The 22,811-nt window shown below is 53.2% G+C and overlaps 1 protein-coding gene across 2 annotated transcripts; it reads right to left on the bottom strand.

The window, feature by feature from the left end:
* Window positions 1–452: 452 nt before the first annotated feature.
* Window positions 453–20,937, bottom strand: IPO13 (importin 13). 2 transcript variants are annotated; one of them, XM_027571952.2, is made up of 20 exons: window positions 20,084–20,788; window positions 17,554–18,290; window positions 12,017–12,157; window positions 11,758–11,899; window positions 11,483–11,649; window positions 11,153–11,273; window positions 10,920–11,067; window positions 10,323–10,504; window positions 10,216–10,242; window positions 9,901–10,035; window positions 9,444–9,587; window positions 8,074–8,154; window positions 7,135–7,272; window positions 6,859–6,955; window positions 3,866–3,918; window positions 1,579–1,645; window positions 1,431–1,489; window positions 1,193–1,277; window positions 717–898; window positions 453–625 (listed from the first exon to the last, which is right to left on the bottom strand). In XM_027571952.2, exons 1-18 carry the CDS (start codon window positions 20,165–20,167, stop codon window positions 1,248–1,250), a joined length of 2,553 nt encoding a protein of 850 aa, XP_027427753.2. In that variant the 5' UTR covers window positions 20,168–20,788; the 3' UTR covers window positions 453–625; window positions 717–898; window positions 1,193–1,247. The 2 variants fall into 2 exon arrangements, with proteins under 2 accessions (XP_027427753.2, XP_035583219.1); XM_035727326.1 differs by lacking the exons at window positions 453–625; window positions 717–898; window positions 3,866–3,918; ... (2 more) ...; window positions 8,074–8,154; window positions 9,444–9,587 and having other exon boundaries at window positions 1,222–1,277; window positions 20,084–20,937.
* Between the last annotated feature and the right edge of the window lie 1,874 nt (window positions 20,938–22,811).

The following is a 22,811-nucleotide window of genomic DNA, read 5'->3' as shown; positions in this document are numbered from 1 at the left end:
TAAATAAATAACATCTTAAAAAAAAAAAGAAAGAAATGAAAGTTCCTCCATGCAGCCTTCCCTCACTGGTCCCATTCTCCCAGCTTAACATGGTGGCTATGGACTAGATCAGCCTTTGTTCGGAGAGAGCAAGGCAGAACTAGGGGGCTAGTACTCAGCATTGTTGATTTAATAAATGTATGCATGCATGAATGCTGGGACTAATTTAATGGGTGGTGGTGGGGGGAGATTGCTGATACTACTGCAGTCTCACTCCAACCCAAGGGAAATGGCAGTATTATGAACGGCTCCAGCCTAGGAGGCTTGGCTACAGTGGACCCTTTCCACCCTAGGAGCTAGAATTTGGGCCCACAACTCCCTACTAAGGCCTGGATCCAAACATCCTCCCATCCTCCCCCAGGCCTTCGCCCAGTTAGGTGGTGGTGGCAGAGGAAAGGAAGCCAAGACAGCAATGCAGTGAAGATCCAGGTTTACTCTTTGGGGATAGGGAGGGATGAGGAGGAGGTGTGGGTGGGACGGGGGCGCCCCTCAGTAGTCAGCAGTATAGTCTGTGCCATGTAGCCCCCGGCACAGCAGTGTGAATTCCTTCACCATCTCCTTCACCCGCCTCTTGTTCACTCGCTCACTGAAGAAGGGAAGGGAGATCAGGTTAGTACCATCCACCACCACCAGCCCCTCCTCTGGACCCAAGCCCAGGCCCCGCCAGCTCTGCTCACCGAAGGATCTGCTGGCTGAAGGTGTCCTTCTGTTCAGGGCTGAGGCGGGCAGAGGGAAAACCAGGTGGCTGCAGTGCCTCCTTGATCCACATGCTCAGGAGGCTGAAGCAGTGTTTGTTCAGAGCAAATAGGATGTCGGCAAAGCAGTCCATGAGGCTGCGGGAGGCCTGGCCCCCAATGGCCTGAGGGAGATGGGTTCTCAGCACACCAGGGCCTTGCCCCTTTTGCAGCAAGGGTGCCTAGCCACACCCCACCCACTCCCGGACAGTTCCTCAGCCAAACTGCACATGACAAGTGAGTGCTGTTTTCTGAGAGCCAGCTGATCCTCACAGCAACCCTAACAACTGTCAGCCATTTAACTGATGAAGAAACAGAGTCAGAGAGTTTAGGGAACCAAAGGCTCAAGCTTCCCAGAAGGGCAGCTGCCTCCATGGTGAGGGCCACCCCACCCCCCTCCAACCCTGGCTCCATCTCACCTCCAGCATGCTACGAGCAGCATATACGGCTCTTGAACCACTTTCCTACAGGTTTCTACTTCCCACACCGAGGCAGCAGCTCTGTCTACAGAGGATGGAGAGGCCTGTCAGCCTCAGCTCTTTCCCCACTCTCCTTGGGGACAAGATCGGCACACCGCACCCCTACCCTCTGGAGTCCTGAGCAGGGCAGGGCTGGGTATAGGGGTGGTAGGGGGTCAGGACTCAGCATGGGACTCACAAAGAAGCCACAGGAGGCCTTGACAGTAGGTGCCTCAGGGAACTTGAGGGCCAGCACAGCTGTGGGAGAGGCAGAGGCAGATCAGATGGGGCCTAAGGATCCTCCCGAGGGGGCCCCCAGGCCCTCCTGTCCACCTGGCCCCACTTACCACAGTGGAACACAGCTTTGACATCCAATCGCTCACACAGGAACAAATCTGGCTTCCGCTTCAGAGCCTGCAGGAGGTGGAGCTGGTAAGCCCAGCCCCAACCAGCTCCAAGGACCATCCCCCCTCACCCCCCACTCACCTGCCACCCCAGGCCCCAACTTCACACACCACAGGTTGCGGCTGCCAAAATCAGCCACCCAGCCATCTCTGGGGGACCCAAACCACCCCACAGTTCAGTCAGTCAGGAGGGGAGCAGCCAGGGGATGCTATGTACATGTATGTGTACATGAATGCATTGGTGTGTGTGAGAGGTTGGGGGGGGGTGTCACAATATAGAAAGCTTGGGTCCCAAGTCACTCCCTGAGCAAACACTTTTATTCTCCCCTCCATCGAGGCCAGATCTCCTGCAGGCTCCAGGTAACCAGCAGTGACTGCTTTGATTCAGAGGCAGTCCAAGCCCCCTGGATTTGTTAACAGGACAGCAGGAAGAAGAGATGGCAGCTGGATGTGGAGCCCAGTCCAAAAGCCCCCCTCCCACATCCCACCTGCACTCCTCAGACACCCTCTAGTTTAGAAAGAGGAAAAGTAGGGTAGGAGCCTTGGAGCCATGGCCCCACCATTCAACCAGGATACCCTGTGTCCAGGCCCCTTCTCAGCCACACCCAGCCCAGGAGTCAGTGCTGCCATGTGGGGGGAATGGAAGGAGTAAAAGGGGCAGAGAGCCCACCCCAAGTGGTACCAGGACACAAATGGCACATCCTCAGGTCACAGGAGATGCTCTGCACAGCTCCAGCAGTCATCAAACACTGCTGCTCCCCAGCAGCCCCCCAACACATACCGTGTAGACCCCTAACCCCCCAGCCCCTTACATACCTTCCACTCCCCCAGGTTCATTCATGTGCAAACACCCCCACACGCACCCTCTCTGGGAACACCCTACTTACCCTCAAACACACCTCTATCACATCCCTTATACATACTTTCCCACATTTGCAACACACCCTGCTACATATTCACATCCCCAAACCTCCCCACATCCCCCAGCCATGTCCACATGCTGACACCTTCAAGCTACCCAGTCCTCCAGCACGGGTACTCTCCCGACACACCCATCCACAAACACACATGCAAGTGCCCTCACCCCCAGAGATGCACCCTCACAGATACCCACACACATGTCCATCCAGGCCCAGAACACACTCCTTATTCCCTGCTCCTCCTGCGCCCCACCCCCTCTACTAGACTTAAGTTCCAAGAGAGTAAGAACTGTGTCTGCTTCTGCTTACCATTACATCCTCAGCATCTAGCAGAGTACCAAACATGTCTTATGCACTCAATAAATATTTGTGGAATGATTAAGCAAAGAAACACATCATTTACCCCAACCCACAGGAACCTCCCAATCACCCCCACACTAAACCCACATCCCCCCAGCTCAACACGTGTATCTTCTACAACCTACATCCCCTTATACAGACATACTGATAGCACAATATATACTCCTCCATCAAAATACACGTTCCCACAGCCCAACACACACACCTCCAACACATATCACTGTCCAAAACCCATCAATGCCTAATGCACATCAACACACAACATGCATCAATGTACACGCCCACACTTCAACTACACATCTATCCCAACACAACACACATACCGCTTAGAGCAGCTACGTGATTTCTGTTTCCAGACCAAACTAAAGTCAAAACACACAAATAAGGTCCAACATACTTAAACACCCACCAAACACAAACGCATCCCAACGCAGTCTCACAATGGAGCCAGCACCCTGCCTCCCAGCAGCAGCAAACCCATCTGACAGCCCGACTCAGGGCCCCACCCCAGCACATTCATCTTTAGCCCCTCCCTTTGGAGCTCCTCCCAGCCACCTCTCCAGAGCAGGCTGGGGGCACTGAGGCAGGCAGTTCCCGGCAGGAGCACGGGGACAATGAACCCCAGGCCCTTTAACTCCAATCTTACCCCAGCTGCACAGGAGCTGCTGGGCACAATTACTCCCCCTCCCCCACCCAGGCCAGCCCAGCTCCCTCCCTTCAGGATCGCCTCTCCCTGGTCTTGGTGGAAGAATGAGCTAGTTGAGGCAAAGGGGCACTAAAGGAGGATGTTGGGTTGTCAACTTCCACGGAAACAGATGAAGAAACTCTATTCAACTGAACAGAAAAAAAATTTGTCAACAGAAAGCTAAAAATAGGCTTAAATTGAATTTCAACATAAGAGAAAGAGAAAGAGAGAGAACAGAACGTGAATGAATAAAACTAAAACACACCTGTGCCAGGAGTTGCATAAATGAATCAACAATATCAGGATGATCCCTGGGCCCTAAAATATAATAAAGATGGAACTTAAGAAAAAATTATACAAACAGCAACTCAACCTCATATAGTTATGTGGGACTGAGAGCCTGCAGGGAGACAGCGTGGGGGCACATGAGCAGCAGGAAGCAAGATAAAGAAACAAAACATACAAAAACCATGAACTGGGAGAAGCCCAACAGAAAGAGACGGCAAAGTGAAGGACGGGCCTGCCCCAGCTCCCTCCCGAGGGGCCTTCCATCTACTCCCCACTCCTCCTCAGGCCAGTCCCCCAAGTGATCCTTTGGTGCTAGAGCAATGTTGGACTCCACAGAGCTGAACAAACAACCCCCACACTCTTGCTGCGGCCTCTGGCTGGCTGGGGTGGCCCTACACTGCCTCCTAGCACATACCTCCCCAGTATTAGCCATCAAAGAGGAGGGCAGGGCTGGTGGGAGGTCAGTCCTTGGTAACTCCCACGGACGCCTGGCTGAAGGCCCCGGAAAGGAGAGGGCATCAGGGCCTGAGCAGGTGCCCTCTCACTTCCGTGGCCTTAGGGCTCCTTTCCCAAGGAAAGGAACCTCTTGGGTCCACTTAAACCAGAGGACTCCTCCTTGGCTAGGGCAGAGCCCAACATGCTATGGGGATGGCTGGGCAAGCCACCGGCAGGGTCTGGGGGAAGAAACTGTACCATGAGGCCCAAAATGAGAGCCCCACCCAGCAAAGTCCCTCCACATGGACACCAACTCAGCAGAGAGCCAGGCTCAGGGCTGAAGACCAGCTCCCACCATCTGGACACACAAAGGAAGAGGGAAACCAGTCCACATGTCACCCCATGGTGCAGTGGGAGGGCCGAGGCTGAGAAAGGAATGGCAAGACTGGGAGAGCATAACAGGTAAGGGGGCCATCCCGACCTGCAAGACAACCAACAAGGCCAACAAATATGATTGCTGTTGGACATTATTCTGCCTCCAGTGCTCTTGCCGCCTGCGGCAAGGACAAGGCGTGTGTCTGGAGCTCCTGCTTGGGCTGCTCCACGTTGAGGAGGAGGTGCTGCACAAACGTCTGTCTGAAACACCACTAAGGAGCTGTGTGATCTTGTGCAAGCCACAGATGCCCAGTTTCCCCAACTGTAAAGGAGACAGTGATCTCCCTGCCTCCCTCTGCAGGCTATGAGGAGCCACCGAGAAAGCCCATCTCCTGCACATCTGAGCCCCGAGTCACTCAAGTCCTGGAAAGTGAGGCCCAATGTGCCCCATGCCTGGGTCCCCCTGCGGACAGCATGTTCGACATTCAGCAGCCACCCTGCCAGCGGTGGGCCCCAGACGGTGAGGAAGAAAGGTTCCGAGGGCAGGAAGACCTCACCCTCCTCTCTTCAACAGCGTCTGATACCTGCTCTATGCTGGCCTTGTTCTGGGCACTGAGCAGGCAGAGAGAAGAGACTCAACCCTGCCCTCAAGGGGCTTAGTCTAGGGAGAGAGACAAACACACGAAAGCTGATTACTGAGTAGGACTGGTGCTGTGTCAGCAGTGTGTACATGATACAGTTTCAGCACAAAGTCAGAAACACCCAATTCTGCCCCAGAGAAGCTTCTGAGGACTGATGCATGGATAAGGCATGGAGGAGTGAGAGCTCACCCAGTAAAGGGCACAGGGCATTCCAGTCAGAGGATCAAATGGGACACAGGAAGGGAGAAGTCAGTGTGGCTGCACTGCCAGTATCTCGGGGACCCTGCAGGAGAAGACACTGAGGAGCATGCAGGAGCTGCAAAATGTGGGTGGGAGTGGGATGAGAACCTGAGGCAATGGAGAACAATGAAAGGGTCTCCAGCCAGGGGGGAAAATACTCAGATGTGTGTTTCCTGAAGAACATCACAACTGCAGGGTGCAGGAACGGCCTGGGGAGAAGGGCGGATGTCAGGGAAAGCAGTTAGAGGACTGTTGAGGTGATCCAGACACCCCACACCGAGGTGTGGTCATGGAGGGAGGGGAGAGGTAGGCAGACTGCGGGATAATCAGGAGCCAGGACCACCCAGACTTACCCCCGACTAGATATGAGGAGTGGGAGCGGTGGCCACACCCGGTTTCTGGCTCAAGTTTCTGGCCACTGTGCACCTACCCATGGCCCACTAGAGCAGAGGCCAGCATCATGGGACCACACACTGAGGACATAGGCTGAGAGTGCTCTGGCTCCAGCTGAAACCCCTGGTGAGCCCCCAACATGCGACCACAAACCCAGGCAAGACTCATGAGGCTGGTGAGCAGCGCCGTCTCTTTTCCAGGTTAGAAGCCTGGGTTAGACAGTGGGGGAAGCCTGGAGCCCCCTGCTCCCAGCTCTCTCAGGCAGAGGGCCACAGAGAATAGAGCGCTGGGGCCACAGCCAAAGGGTTTCGGCCTAGAACGCAGGGAAAGGAACCAGCAATCCCTGAGTACTTCATGTGCAAAAAACCCCAAGCCAGGGGACCAAAAGACACTACTTTTATACCTATAACAATCCTATCAAATACATGAAATCTCCATTTCACAGACATGGAAACGAAGGCTCCACAAAGGTAAGTGACTTGCCCAAGGTCACACAACTAGTTGGTGGTGATGAACTTAGAATCTAGGTCTATCTGACTCCAAAGCCCATGCTCTTTCCCCGTTTCATTATATCCCAAAGAAAAGGAGCCAGCCTAGTGCCCCAAGTCCCTCAGAGCTCTGGCCCCACCTTCCCCCACATCAAGACTGGCCCTGAGCCCAGCAGGCCAGCAGAAGACATCATTCACTCTCTTATCCACTTCAACCTAAGGTGTCAGCTATTTGTAGGGTGACAATTGTGCTGTGCTTGATCCCGTAAGTTTCCCATCAAGTCCCATGTGCAACTCAGGGGACAGAGGAGAACAGAGTGGGCAGCTTGGGCTCCCCAGTCGGGGAAGCAGAGGCAGTGGCAGTGGCGGCAGCAGCAGAGACCCTGGTCAGGACCTACCTTGCTGGAAGAGAGTGAGTGTCACGGAGGTGACGAGCAGGAAGAGGGCCTCGATTGGGGGAAAGTGGGCAGGTTCATGAGCAAAGATGTGGACCAGCTACAACAAAGCAGGGAATGCCGGTCAGTTGAGGCCCTGTCTCACCAAAAACTGGCCAGCATCCCTGAAATGCAGGTCAGAACCCCTGGCAGGGCAGCCATTCACCCCACTCTACCCACCCACCCCATCCCTGGGTCAGATGAAATCTAGAACACTGCTGCCTCAATCAGAAGGCCCACCTGTCGAGTGAGGTCAAGAGCAGAGGCCTGGGGGATGGTGCTGTACATCCGACCCAGCATCTCACACAGCTGTGGCACCATGGGGGCAAAGTCATCCAGCAGGGTCTTAACGGACTTCTCAAAGATAGCGCACACCGCCTTGGGAAGGAAGCAAAGGGGCCCATGAAATCGACAGCAGTATTATGATCATCAAACTTGCCAGGAGACTAGATCTTAATTATTCCAACCACAAAAATTATAATTATGTGATGTGATAGGGGTGCTAATTTTCATACAATGGCAATCATACTAGAACAGAGAAATGTATCAAATCTACATGCTGAACACCTTAAATTTATACAATGTTAAATACCAAATATATTTCAATTAAAAAGAAAAAAAAGAAAGAAAAAAGGCAGAAAGCAAAGGTTAGCGGGTCACAATCAACTGGAACAGAACTGAGGCCCTGCACAGAGGAAGCCTTAGGAGGGACCTTTACCTATAAGCCTGGCCTGGCCCTGCAAGTCAAGGAAGGTAAACAAGTCTGACCCTCACCCTGAAAAGCAGGATGCAAAAAGGCCCTTCTCAGAGGGGCACAGGATGGAACTTCGCAACTCAAGTCTTGCTACTTACATCTCCACCATTTCCTCTCACAGAGCAGCAATAGCAAGAAAATCCTGAATTGAAAGGGGACCAAAGGCAGGAAGGCAGGTCTCTGATTACAAAGTGGACCCCTCACTGTCACTCAGACACAACATTGTAGTTCTTTGGTCAAGCACTTTTTGTGACATTGGGAAGTTCTGAATGTCTTCCCAAAAGATTCCTTGTACCTGTGGAGCAAGATTCACCTCCTTTATTTCCTCCAGACCACTGAAAGCCGAGATGGGCAGCAACACCTTCCTCCTGCTCCATATCTAAGCAAAGTCACCATGGGGGTAGAGAGCAAGGACTGAGGCTCACCTCCACCACCTGGGCATCATTCAGCCATTTGCTCAGCACCTTCTGGATAAGCTGGAAGACCTGCTGCAACACCACAACCACCTGAAGACACAGGAAGACGTGAGGTGTCCCCACCACCACTCTCACCCACCCAAGATGGACATGGTAATACAAAGCAGGCCAGAAGTTCAAACCTATTACCCCAGACTAGACACTGAGGACTCAATGGATGGGACCTTGGGGGAAGGAGTGAATGAAAGAGGATATCCTGAATTTTACGGATCATTTTAGAGGAAGCCTCAAAGTCCAAAGCAAGGATATTATGAGGGCTTCAGAAAATTACCAAAACTTTGTAACCTTTAAAAAAATCACTCCCTATCCATTTCTTCTCAGAAAAATCCTTTTAGTGCCAAAAGCCTATGGGTTAGTGCCTGAAGAAGTAGAGATGCTGTGTCACACAAACAGGCCTAGGGTGGAGAGCCCCAAGGGATGCACATATATGGCAGCTTATGGAGGAACAGAGAGCAGACTGAGGTCCTGGGAGGTGAGGGAAGGCAGGACAATGACTACCATGGAAGGAGAAGGGGCTCTATTGAAGGATGGTGGCCCAAGTTTGGTCTAGAGCCAAAAGGGCACCTGAAACTAAGGTGAGGAATTGAGGAGAGGAGCCAGGATACTGTGGCTTCCTTTTCTCCAGGAGAAACCCTGGGAACAATGATCCAAGTCTCTCACATTTATACAGAACTTTATAGTATGCAAAGTACTTTCACTCAAGACCACATATGCTATCCAGCATGGCTCTATGAGATGTGCAAGCTAAATAGTCTGACATCCATAGTTTTGAATGGGAAGCTGAGGCTGGCCCCAGATCAAACAGCTTGTAAGTGGTCACCCCAAACCCCTGTGCCTAAGCTTACCACAGTACTTGTCACACTGCTTTGTGACAATCTGTTTACATGGATTTCCTCTAGACTGGGAGCAACTCAAAGGCAAGAACTATTAAATGTAGAGCATGTAAGTATCCCCAGTGCCCACAGGGGACAGTGAATAGTGAAGTAGAAGTTGGGGGTTAAACAGGGGCCCATAATTACATCACTTAGGAGGCTGAAGGATAATGCCAGTGTACCCCATGGGGCAGAGGAACCACAATGACATCACCCCGGTTGGGCTGGAGACAAAGACAACATCACCCACAGGGTTGGATGAGACAATGACATCACTCCCTATAGAGTGAAGGGCAATGATAAGGTCATTCACAGGGTCAGAGGACCAAATGCATCATGCCCCACGGGGCCAAGGGAACAATGACAATATTACCCATGAACTTGGGGAGAAACAATGACATTCCCACAGAGTGTGTGGTGGGGGGGCACAATGGCAACATCACCCACAGGGTTGGGTCCCTGCGGCACTGGCAGCTTCCGGAGCTCAGGGCCTTCATGGTCATCCTCATGATGACTGACATCCAGCGTGGTGAAGAGGTTAGAGAGAAGCCCCAAGATGTGGACAATGGCCAGCTTGTTGGAAGGATTAGGCTATGGAGAGAATCAAACCAAGCTCTGGATCTCTCAGCCCCAGCTTGACCCCTGACCCCAGCCCTGACTGCCAACTCTAACCCCAACCCCCAGCAGCCACAGCCCACACAAAGGGAAGCCCACCCCTGCCCTCTGGACACACACACACACACACACACACACACACACACACACACACACACACACACCCCAGGTCACTCACTATCTCCTCTGCTAGCTTCTCCACACACACACACACACACACACACACACACACACACACACACACACACACACACACACACACACACACACACACACCCAGGTCACTCACTATCTCCTCTGCTAGCTTCTCCAGCTGCTGGATATAGGGCGAGATAAGTGAGTGCAGGTTCTTAAGGATCTCCTCCACCTGCAGGGCTGACAGCAGGAAGCCCAGTGCCTGCATCAGCCACATGCACTGGCTCGTCTGTGGGGCAGAACATGGAGAGTCAATCCTGGACACATCTGGTTGTGGGTAGGAAGAATGAACTTCTTGCGGTAGGTCCCAAGAACAGAGAATAAAAGACAAGGGGTAGGAAAAGGCAGAAGAGGATTTCCGTAGATTTCCACAATATCCCCAAGGACCCCTAGAAACTTCTGGGCTCACCTTGTGGATCTGTTTCATCAACACATCCTGGAGATAAACAGAATGAATATGGGATCAGTGGAGTGCAATGTGCCCTGAGACCCAGCCCCACCTAGGCCCTCGCATACCTGGGAGACAGCCACGATGTTAGCAGCATAGGGTGGCAGGTCATACTTGCATTCTCGGCAGATCTTCTTGAGGGTGGACACAGAAGAGACAGAGAGCTCAGGATTGCCTAGGGCATGCAGTACGAGGGGCAGAACACTGTTGATCATGACAGGGTGGTCAGCCAGCCATTCAGACAGAGCTCCTGGGGGAAGAAGGAAGAGGGGAGGATATCTGAGGCAGGCCAGACTGGCTTTGTACCAGGTCCCTGTAAAGTAGGCATTACTTCTGGCAGGATCAAGTTACAGCCCTAGTACTGAACAGGGAAATATGCACGCACATGCTCAAACAGGAGCCTTATAGCTGAGAAGCAGGAAGGAGTTACTCAGAAGAGGCCTAGCACTGCTGTTCCATTGACAGCAAACTAGCTTTACTGAATTGCAGCTCAGAACATTGTAGGAAGGACCCCTAGATGTGCCAGGACAGTTAGTTGGCTGCAATGCTGATTGTGTGGGCATGTGTGTCTCTTCCATTTTGGACAGGAACCAGCAGGCTGACTGTGGCTGGGGAAGGTGCCTGTGGCTCTGGAAGTGTGGTCATGGGTGTGTGCCAGGTCTCACCGATGGTGAACATGACAGTATCCGCCAGCTGCACGTTGCTGATGCTGATCCGTGGAATGAGGCCAATGAGGCCAGGCACCACATCAGAATAGTTGACGTCGATGGTCTCTGCGATGGACTGGAAGCCGTAGAGCAGGGCCTCTGTGTGCTGAGGAAAGAGGTGCCACTGGCTTGGCTGAGGAGGAGGGTATGACAGTTCTGGGAGGGCAGAGGGAATCAGGCTTGGGAGATACCTGCCAGGAGTAGGGCTCCTCTGAGCTGGTGAGCAAGCGGCCCAGCTTGTCATAGAGGTTGCTGAGCAGCTCGGCCCCCAGCATCTCGTACACATACATGAGCGTATCTGAGATGTCCACCCTAAGAAGCAGAGGAAGACCTTATACGCTGCCCGGATCCTGCCCTCAAGTCCAGGAGCCCACCCCAGTTCCCTCACAACCCTGCAAAAGGGCCTAGAGAATAGAGAAAGGAGCCCCAGCATTCAGGAAGCCTGGCTTTGGGCTCCTCCCCTTATTGCCTTCATTAGTTCAGGACTCTATTTAGAGGTAGGACTGGCCTGCTGCCATCACCTGTAAATCCGGAACTGCTCCTTCTCATCTGAGGACCAGAATCCGTATTCCTCGTCAGAAGGGAACTGGGCCTTGTGCAGAAGCACATCCACCAGCTGGAAGTAGACTGGCCGGTACACCTGCTGGTACACAGCCTGCTTCTCTGCCTCAAAGGACAGAATGTCATCCTGAGACAGCCAGGGAAGGAAGTTAGCCACCTAGGCACCGGGCCCAGAAGCCCATGATCTACCTTCTATCATCACAGCTCAATCCAACAAGAGGTCACATAGACACACCTGCAGCGTGTACCAAAAGGTGAGGGTCAGGGAACTGGTGGTCTCGTTGACAGGGTAGTGGCCAGGGATGCCAGTACAGAACATTATCATGTTGACAAGGGCCAGGAAACTCTGCCAGTGCTCCACTTGGTCCAGCAAGGCCCTTGGAAGGAAGATGTATAGTAAGGTCATTCCACTTCCCCCAACAGGGCTTCATAACTCTACCTCTGAGAGGGCCCTGCTATCCCCCGCCGCCACCCCCAGCTGCCCTACTCCTCACCGGGAGTGGTTCTCGCCCAGGGCCACAGCAATTCGACAGATGCCATGGGAGGTCTCCATGTCCCCATTCTGCACTGCCTGTCGCAGTTGATCTTGCAGTCCCAGCACCAGCGGGATGAGTTTCAGGAGTGTGTTCACATACCTGGAGGCATGAGGTTAAGGAGACCCATTAGAGCTGTCTGCCCAGCCCCCACCAGCTTTGAGAGAAAGAGACATTCTCTCTGTCTTCCAGCAAAGCCCCCACCCCACATTAAACCCAAAGCAAAAAAAAGGTCAGGGCCTACATGGTAGCTTTGATGCTGCCCATGTTGGGAAAAATCTGAGGTCAGGGACCTACCTCCAGGAGAACTCTGGGAAAGAAGTATGAGAAGGTCAGTGTTGAATGGGTTGAATTATGTCCTCTAATTAGACTTACAGTTGACGCTGGCATGGGTTAAGACCTCTGGGGAAGTCGAAATGAGATACATGTATTTTGCATGTGGGAAGGACATAAATGTTGGGGGGCTAGAGGGCAGACTGTAACGGGCTAAATTGTATCCTCCCTGCAAAAGATATGCTGCAGTCTTAACCTCTAATACCTCAGAATGTAATCTTATTTGGAAACAGGGTCATTGCAGATGAGGTCATAGAGTAGGGGGGAGCTCTAATACAATACAACTGGGGGGGGGTCTCCTTATAAGAAGACAACCACATGAAGACAGACTTACAGGGAGAATGACATGTGATGACGAAGGCAAAGATTGGAGTCATGCAACTGCAAGAGACAAGATGGCAGCTAAGATTGATGAGTCATGCAACTGCAAGCCAAGGAACAAGACTGCCAGCAAACCACCAGAAGCTAGGAGGAGGTGAGGAAGGATTCTCCTACAGGTTTGTAGAGGAAGCCAACACCTTGACTTTGGACTTCTAGCCTCTGCAACAGTGAGACAATAAATTTCTGTTGTTTAAAGCTACCCAGTGTGTGGTACTTTATTATGGCCCCTCTAGGAAACTAATACAGACAGTGTTAAGAGAGACTTAACAAAGATAGGAAACAGAGGAGTTAATACAGGCTCAGGAGCCCTGATAAAGACTTCAGGAGGCACCGACAGCATCAATCCCCACTGTCCACTCCACTCCCTATCATCAAATCCAAACTCCTATGTACTCTGGTGGCAGTATGAAGGGAGAGCAGTAGACAGTGAACCCGGAGACAGCTAAGAGACAAAATGGTCAGGACTTGATAACTTACTGGATACAACAATGGGGAAGAGTTAAGGACAACTCTCAGGTTACTGGCTGAACAATTAAGGAGATGGCGGAGCTATTTACTGAGGTCAGGAGGAGTGGGTGGAGGGGGATGGTAATAAATTTAATGGGAGGCCAGAAGGTGATAAGTTCAGCATTAGGCATGTTGAATCAGAGGTACCTGGTGAGATCTGCAAACAGAAGTGTCCAGAGAGTTGGATATGAAAACCTGAAGCCCAAGGGAGAAGTTAGAGCAAGAGACAGTCATGGGCAAACAACTGGTAATTGAAGCTATGGGAGTAGATGAGCATTGCCCAGGAAGAAAGCACTGAATGAGAGAAAAGAGGGTCCAAGTCAGAGTCCTGAGGCACAATGATCTTAAAGGGGGAGCAGGGGAAGCACAGTATACAAAGGAGACAGAGAACACTAGCTCCACTCACTGGACCCCTCCCCAGCAGCCTGCTCTGTGGAGACCAGACTAATCAGAGGAAGTGATACTCTCGGCAGGGGTACTGAGGGGATCAGATGCTTGAAACCCGTCTGCTACCAATCATAGTGTCACCAGAGCAATCTATGGAGAGCTAGGGGGACTGATGGGCCAGAGGAGTTCTATCTGCATTTGCCCTAAGCAGGCTGCTAGGCAGGCAGGTAGCCTCCTAACCTCAGGGGTAGGATGAAAACAACAAGAGGCAACCAGCCCAGGATGTTGGCTTTCTCCAAATCCCCATTCTGGTGGGACAACGTATCCATGCCAGGATACCCCCAACCCAGAGACAGCCCTAGAGGGTGCTGCCTGGAGACAGCTGGGATAGCTTCAGTCTCACGACCCTGACACAGGCTGCACCACCAGACAATGGGCACCTTCAGGCCAGACTCTGGCACAAAGAGCAGGGGCAGGGCCAAAGCCCTAGCCTGCAAGCTCCCTAGCAGCTGAGATGGGGGCAGGAGGTAGTGCTCTATCCCCAAAGCATCCCTACCAAGGCTCTCTCACACCTGCCAAAGTTCATGTACACAGCAGGTACTCAATCTTCACTGAGTTCTTGATCTGTCATATTTAAGTTACATAATAGGCTCAATCATGGATAATATGGTCCAGAAGGGCTCAGGGTATTACTCAAGGTCATACAGCAACTTAGAGACAAATGACAGGCTGGGGCAGCCACTTCTACTGCTGCAGAACTTCTCTTTCAGCGCCCAACCTGAATTTCTCCAAAGGATCTATGCAAATCTCAGTCCATATCTCAAATTCTAACTGATGGGAGTCCCCAAGAACCTGTCTAATTCACCTTCTCTCTTCCTCCAGCCCCCAGTGAAAAGCTTTTCCAGGATTAAAAACATATTTCAGGAAAAACAAAATCAAGGGAGAGAGAGCCAAGCAAGCAGTAGCAGCTTCTGGAAGAGTGGGAAAGAGGGGACCTGAGTGCAAGCTCAGCCAAGGGGAGAGCCAACATCAGGACCCTTGGGGAAGACAGTGGCCCAATGACCCAAGAGTCAAAACCACAGGTGACTTTCTCAAGCCAAAGTCTAGGAGACTAGACTAAACAGAGCGAGGCCCAAACTCTGACACCAGGCTGGGTGCAGCCCACCAATAGGGGAAACCCTAGATTTCCTACCACCTGGGCACCTATTCCTGAAAACTGTGAGTGGACAGAAGAGCAGGTCTGAGGCTTCCAGAGGTTTGTAGATTTGGGGGAGGGAGAGAGAGAGGATATCTTTAAGGCCATGGCTGAGGCTGGGTTCAAGAGGCCTAGTTCCATTGGTCAGCTCAAGCTGCCGGGGCAGGGCTGCTGGGGCTTGCTGGCTGCCACTCACACGGAGCCCAGCCCAGACCTGCAATTAGAGCTCCGGGAGGAGAGCTGAGAAAATGGGGAGAGTTGCTAAGCAACCACGGGGGCTGCAGCCAATGGGCGCTCAGGAGGCTGTGGGTTCCCTCACTGGCTCCTTGTTCGCTCATTCGTTCAGAGGAGAAGAAACATCAATTACCTGCCAAAGCCCTCGAGACTGGCTGGGCGGGTAAACCTGGGTGTATCCAAGGACACCCCACATCAACCATGCAGTGGCCCCAGGCAATTCCCCTTAGCCACCAACTGTCTGAGCCCAGCCGGCACTTGAGCTTCAGGCTGCCTGGCGAGGAAGGCTAGACCTGGGACTTGGTACCCACCTTGAGTTGGAAAGCCTGGGAAACCACAGGAAAGACAGACTAACTACCAATGCAGTAACAATACCAAATTCTATCAAGTACCGTTTATGGGGTGTACAGGAACCATGCAATACCCTTCACAGACCTTCTCTTCTTTGATCCTCATACCAAAATGTTCTTTATAGAGTACCAGGAGCCCTGTGCACATTATCCTATTTAAGCCTCTACAACTCTGTGAGGTCGATATGATCACACCCATTTTAGTGATGAAGAAACTGAGGCTTAAAAATGACTTACCCAAGGTCTCAGATTTAGCGAGCGGACCATCTGGGATTCAAACTCAGACATGACTAATGTCAAGGCTGGAGCCATTAACCACTCTCTGATGCTATCTCTTTCAATGTTTTCCCCTCCAACTCTGCTAAGGGTTTCTAAAGCCCCATCTCTCGTTTTTTTTTTCTTTTTCTTTTTTTTTTTTAAGTAGGCTCCATGCCCAGTGTGGAGTCCAGCTTGGGGCTTGAACTCACGACCCTGAGATCAAGACCTGAGCTGAGATCAAGAGTCAGACACTTAACCGACTGAGCTACTCAGGTGCCCTAAAAGCCCTATCTCTGAAGTGTTAGTGTCCCCAGTTTTGCCCTGGCCAATCCAACTTATACTAAAAATCTCATTATGCCATTTTCTCTGCTTGAAATCTTTTACTATCTTTACATCCTCCTCAGGATGAAGACCAAAATCTTAAGCCTGGCTGACAAGGTCTTGCATGATCTGGGCCCAGACCTCCCACAACTGGCCCTTAAACCCTGCTGTTTAATCACCACCACTCACCAGGCTCCCTCAACACCTTTTCCTTGCTCAGGCTCTTTAAAGCACACCTCCTCTGGGAAGCCTTCCACAACCCTAAGATGGGTTTAAATGCCTCCGGGCTCTCACCCCCGCTTTCTCCATTATAGCATTTATCTCATTAACCATACCTGCCCTTTCGTGTTCCTATTAGACTGTGAGCTCCTGGCTTGCTGAAGTCAACCTATTCATCTTTGTGCACCTGGTGCTCAGCATAGGGCCCAAGATACAAACAGGTGCTCAAACATCTGCTGCACCAACAGCTCACTACACTCACCTTCTTTCAGGTCCTTGTAGATGCTATGGTGCTGCCCACCACAGGCCTTTGCCCCTGCTTTGGTTCCTGAAACCTGGAACACTCACTCCTCCCCTGACCTTCCCCACCCCACTCCCGCCTCTCAGCACTCAGGCAACTCCTACTTCTCATCTGTTCAAAAACTAATGAATGCTACCAAATGCTGCCAGGCACAGTGTGACAAAATAAAATGACACAGTGCCTGTCCTCACGGAGCTGAGAGACCAATGGGGAGATGTAAGTTAATTTACAATGAAACCGTGTTACAGGCTAAGAAGGAAAATCACTACGAGCTTTGAGATAAAATAATTGAGAAGACCACTTAGTCTTAAGAATCACTGATGGCTTTCCTAAGAAAGTGAAGTTTCAGCTGAGGTAGAGATGATGTGCCAATGGTTCAGAGGCTAGAAGCAGCATGGGACAGTCAAGGAACTGAAAAGATTGTGTGAGAGTGAAGAAAGGAAAATGGCATGAGAAGAGGCTGGGGATTAGCCATACTGTGCAGCATCTTTGTGAATCACATTAAGGATTCTGAACTTCATCCTAAGAACTGTAAAAAGCCACTGACGGGTTCTGAGCAGAAAGGACAAACTGGATCCCTTCAAAAGATCACTCTGGCTGCTGGGTGTGCAATAAAAGGTACAAGAGTAAAAACCAAGGGACTGATGAAAAAGCTCTGCAGTAATTTGGGGAGAGAGATGATGACAGCTTGGACTAGGGTGGCGGCAGTGGAGATGGAAAAAATAGATTTGCAATATGGTCAAGAGCAGAACAGTCAGGACTTGGCGACTGACTGGTGGAGAGAAAGAGAAGAAAGAGTCAAATATTGTAATGAATAATTCGTTGGATGGTTAGTGGTCTGTCTCCCTCTCTGAACCATAATGACCACGTCTTGTTTGCTTCCTTGTGTATCTCCAGCATAGGACCACGTATGCAGTAGGCACTCAAACAGTGTTTACTGAATGGCTGGATGGATGGTTGGACGGATGGCCAAGCAAGCTGTCCTTCTCTGGGAAGGTGGGCACCAGCTCACCTCTGGGCATCAGGCTGCGAGATGGCATTGACAATGGCCTCCACACTGCTGTCGAAGAGCTCCGAGTCCTGCAGCGCAGCAAAGGCGGCCTGAATGAGCGCCTCGCAGTCCTGCAATGGCACCTCCAGCTGCACCCAGCTGGAAAAGCACTTAAGCACCTTCTGACGCACACAGCTGGGTGAGCTGGGCTGCTGTAACAGCTGCTCGAGCAACGGGAAGACAGCCCCGCACTCCACTGCCAGGCTGGCCCGCACCAGGCCTTTGCGATACTGAGGCAGACGACTTGTCTGGAACTCCTCTGGCAGCACTGTCAGCAGCTCGAGTAGGGCCAGGCAGCGGCCCTGACCGTCCACCGGTGAGTCCTCAGCCTGGAAGAGCCGTACCATATCCGCCACAGCACACGGCCAAGCGTCAGGCATCATGCTGAGAGCCAGGGAGGCCAGTGCCACACACAGCCGAGTCAGCACAATCTTGGAGCCACTAGCAAAGTGGGTGATCTGGGTGAAGAGCTGTGCCTTTAGACTTTCATACTGGTCAGTGGGTATGTCACTCCAGTAGCGAGAGATCTTGATGTGCAGGGCACTGGCCCCAAAGTACTGGATCTCAGGCACCTTGTCAGGCTGCAGTAGCTGCCAGCTGAAGTGCCAGGCCTGTGGGGAGACCTGAGCTTGCATCAGCCACTTCTGTGCCAGGTTCTTGTTCTCAATGTTGGGATCGTAGTAGAGCTGGTGCAGCGCCTGCAGGACAGCACAGGACTGAGCAGGTGCTGGGCACTCTGGAGCCTGCCAGAGCCCAGAACAGAGGGCATGACTTGGTCCTGCAAGTCTGCTCTCTCTGACTGAGGGGCTGAGCAGGAAGAGCCCAGGGCTCTGCAGTGTGTCCTGGGCCCGGGCCCTACTGATACCTTGAGAGCCTCAACTGTGCCCGTGCTCTACCATATTCTCTTCTCCTTATAGCAAAACATTGGGGGTTCAGAGAGTGAACCTCCACAGGAAAGCAGAAAAAGAGGAGGCTGAGCTCCCCAAAGGGAGGCACTTGAGGTAAAGGACAAGGCCCAAGTTGAAGGAATGGCTCCACAGGGATGAAGCTAAGCCCGAGAAGAACATGGAACAGCCTGAGGGGCCTTGACCCTCCCAGGCACCACTGCTCCCATCAACTCCAAGAGTTCTATTCAGCTCTCCCAGGATCATCACTAGGTCACTCCAGATGCTGGCACCAAAGCCAGTGAGAAATCTGAGCAGGACTAAGACTTTGCCAGGCAGCCGTAGGCCAGAGACACACTGGAGGGGAGGGTGAGAACACCCCTCAGAGAGCACACATGAGGGTCCAAAAAGCTGGTCAAGAAGTCTTGGCCGGCAGCCCTGGCAAATGCCTCGTCAGGAGGTCTCAACTAGCCAAACCCCCAGGATCCCAATTCCATAGGGACTTCACACAGTAAGAGAACAGTGGTTTGTCTCCCTGGCAGCGCATGGAAGAGTGCACCACCACGCCCACACTGCCCAGCCCCCTGCCCAGCCCCCTGCCCAGCCCCCTGCCCAGCCCCTGGGAGGAACAGCCAGGTCCGGACTCCGACCCCCTAAGCAGGCTCCACCCAAGTAGGCTTAGCCCAATCTGTACTTCCGACAGCAAGCTCTGGCTATTGTCCCTTGTTTGGCCCCTCAAGGGTGCTGAGGCAGGCAAAGAAAAGAAGCAGAAGGGTTGCATTCTTAGCATTTGGCATGGCAAAAAGGGCTCAAGAATAACAAATGAATATCTGCAACCATTCCTTGCTTTCCAGCAAGGTAGCCCTATCTCCCCATTCATCCCAGCAGGGAGGCATTTCCGCATCCCAGGCCTCTGGGGCAGAACGCAGAAAAGAACCAGAGAAGCAGTTCAAAAAAGATGGCCTGGGCAGTGGGAAAGCCTGGGATGGCCATGGTAGGGAGCTGTGTGGGCAGGAGAGCAGGGAAAGACCCCTGAGGCTGCTGGGAGGACTGAACCCCTTGGACCCAGGACAAAACAAAGGGGGCCGGCCCTTCCTGCCTGCCCAGGACTGGTCTGGCCTCCATCCAATATAAGAAGGACCCTTCTCCAAGAAAGAGTGAAAACAATCCAGACTGTTTTAGTCTCAGGTTATTTTCTGAGCCCCTGGGTCACAAAACAGGTCCAGGATGGCTCAGCATCTGTATGGTTCCTGAGGACTGAGCTGTAGGTCTCCTGGGTTCCTGGTTTCTTACTGCACTGCTCATGCAGTTCCCATGGAGCTGGAGAATAGCCAGTCTGGCTGTAGGTCTAGGCCATCAGCACTCTGGAGGGACCATCCCAAGACCCTAGAGTAACCACAGAGAACCCATGTCTAAGGAAAGCCAAAAATAGCCCATTAGGACACCACTACATTGCTGTCCACGCCTGCCCAGAGAGACAGCAAATGCCAGGTGCTCTGGGGGCACCATCCCAGCGGGCACCCAGCCCAAGCCTGGGCTCCGGCATTAGTGTCAGTCCCCAGAACTTCTGCTCTGTCACTGGACTGCCCACCCCAGGGCCCTCGTACCTTCTCCACGTTCTCCACCGTGAAGTCCAAGGCTGGTGCTGCTCCAGCCCCTGCAGCCCCCGGCTGTTCCTCCCGCCGCTCCATCTTTGCTCCCTCCCTAGCAGGGAGGTGGACCCTGACCTGTCTCCTGCCCCAGCCCCTTGGCTGCTGGCCCCCTGCTAGACCCCGGCTTGGGTGCCCAGGAAGCGGTGGGGTGACAGGGGGCCCAGGGCGGGCATGGCTGCCGAGGCCTCCCCACCTCGGTCGGGAATGGGGCGCTTGCCAGAGGCCAAAAGGGGTGCTCTTAAGGGGAGGTCAACTGAGGGGGACTCCGAGGAGGGAGCCGTCAGTGAAGAGTTCGCAGGCGGGGGTCCTGGTGGTAGGTTACGGCTCTGTCCCCAGAATCTATGAGAAAGGAGTCATAGAGAAGGCAGGCCTGTGGGGGAAACCGAGGCCCTGGCCCGTGAGAGGTCACAGGGTCGATGGCCTGTACCCACAACAACCTCGTCTGAGTGAGCTCTCCGGTCCTACGAGGAGGTCACGGGGTGGGGGGTGACGAGGGATAGAGCCCTTCGCGGGTTACGGAGGTGTCCGACCAGGCGCAGGGGTGCAGCTTCGCGAGTCTGGGGCGAAGAGTCCGTAGAGTTGAGGGTCTGTGGCAGGTCCCCTCCGCTCGGCCTGGCCCCGCGCTCTTCTCACCGCCCGGCTCCGGCCCCGCTACCGCCGCTGCCGCCGCCCCAGTGACTGACAGGCGAGCCGGCCCGGCCGGGACGGGGCGGGGACCTCAGCGAGGCGCGGGCTGCCCCCAGCGCCTGTTCCCAGCACGGCCGACTCAGGCGCCGCCCTCCCCCCGCGCCTGCCCTGGCCCGGCCCGGCCCGGCACAGCCCGGCACGGCCCAGCGGAACTGCGCAGAAACTCATTCCGGGTCCCTGGTTCTGTCCCCGCGCCGGCCCGCGCGCCCCCGAGCAGGCGACGGAGCGGCGCGCCGCTCGAGGCCCCCGCTGAGCCAAGGCCCCGCCGCTGTGTACCCTGGGAAACGTAGTCCACGTTGCTCCTAGCGGGAGGGCGGCGCCTTGCGGCAGAGGTCGGGAGCACGTGGGCTGGGGACCCGCGGAGCCCCGCCGGCCCCAGACCTACTGTCGGCGACAGGGTTAGACGCGCGGGAGGCGCTGATGAGCAGCTCCCTAGGAGGATGTGACCGAAGGGGCCGGCGGTTGGAGCTGGGATGCCGGCAAGAGGGTAAGGTGTGTGTTGGGGGTTGGCGGGGAGAAACAGGTCAGTCTGGTGCCGCGCTGCCGGCGCCTCCTGGGGCCCAGGAAGGGGGCGGTCTGGGCAGAAGGCATCAGCACCGCCCGAAGAAGAAAGGGGGCTTGGCGCGCCCCAGCAATAAAAAAAGACGGCTCTCCGGAATGCCCAGTGAGCAACCAGGAACCACGTACCATGGACAGTACTCGGAGAATTTCCTAAGGTGCTTGGAAGTAACTTCTCTTTATGAGTAATTAGAATAAGAAGAGCTCACATTTAAGTGCCAGGAACCAGCAGTACTTTGCCTACCTTGGTCCGATTCTCGGGACAACTCTGAGGTGGGTTTTTTAGTCACATTTTCAGATGAGGAAACAGAGGTTGAGGAAGGTTGAGCTTTTCTTGTCCAGGGACACACAGCTAGTGTAGCAGAGACCAGCCACAGATCTGGTCGGCCGCAGACCCCAGCAGCCCCTACCCCTTACACTTCCACTTGCCCTTATATTAACTCTTATTTCTAAAGTTTATTTACTGAAGTAATCTCTACACCCAACGTGGGGCCCAAACTCACAACCCTGAGATCAAGAGTCTCATGCTCTTCTGACTGAGCCAGCCAGGCACCCCAATCTTTTATTAACTCTTGCCAGCTATCCCAGCAGGGGAAAAAATAATCAAAAGGGAAAGGAGGACCTCTGGACTTGTATTCGGTGGAGGAAGCTGACATTGGCAATAGCTGCTAAGGCTGAAGAATGTGAGTGTAGGCTTCCCTGAGGAGGAGAAACTTGGTCTAGGCTTGAAGAATAGGAGAAACGGGTGAGGAGGGGGGTTCAATTAGCTCGGAAGCAAAAATCTAGTGGGAATCTAGTCGTTCAACAAATCTTAAGTGGGGTTTCACGTGGGCAGTGATGATTGGATTTGCATTTTACAAAAACCTATCTGTAGGATGTAGGATAAATTGAAGGAGTGGTCTTTTCATCATTTGGGGGTGCAGGGAGAGAACCCCTGGTTTTCATCAGCTTCCCTAAGGACTCTACAACCCCCAAACAGTTTAAGAACCACTCCTGTGTACAAAAAAGGGACTTCACATGGTGCAGACGCTCCTAGGTCTTTTCTCTGATCCTCAGCTTTCTACACAGCCTCTCCTTTCCCAGATGAGACCTCAGTGAGTCGGCTGGTGCACATACACTCTGTCCCAGGGGAAATAGGACCATCCTTGGACAAGAGAGAAGGAAAGCCATTGGCAAGTGCAGGGGGCAGCACATGGAACCCCACACCTCAGTTCCTGGATGAACCAAATGTCAAGGGAAGTTTTGGGTACCCCCTGAAGCTGGAAAAACTGCCACTTCAAAGCTGCCTGTAGTCTTCCGTCTTACAAGAGGTGGTGACTTGAAAGCCCTTTGGAGGAGACCATACCTTGGTTCTGGGAAGACCACTCAAACGGGCAATGTAGTTTTGACATGTGAAACAAAGACTACGGTCAAGAATGGAGATACCAGGGGCGCCTGG

This window comes from Zalophus californianus, chromosome 4 (assembly GCF_009762305.2).
Source record: "Zalophus californianus isolate mZalCal1 chromosome 4, mZalCal1.pri.v2, whole genome shotgun sequence".
In the NCBI taxonomy this organism is placed as follows: domain Eukaryota; kingdom Metazoa; phylum Chordata; class Mammalia; order Carnivora; family Otariidae; genus Zalophus; species Zalophus californianus.
This window is presented reverse-complemented; position numbering and strand designations above follow the sequence as displayed.

Bases quoted from the DNA above. Each gene is read 5' to 3' on its own strand.
- IPO13 (XM_027571952.2), bottom strand. From the start codon at position 20,167: ATGGAGCGGCGGGAGGAACAGCCGGGGGCTGCAGGGGCTGGAGCAGCA. The intron at 8,155-9,443 runs GTGGGTGATGTT...CTGTGTCTTCAG, and splicing joins TGCCGCAGGGACCCAACCCT to GTGGTTGTGGTGTTGCAGCA. The intron at 6,956-7,134 runs GTGGGCCTTCTG...GCTTTGTTGTAG, and splicing joins CTCTTGACCTCACTCGACAG to CTGGTCCACATCTTTGCTCA.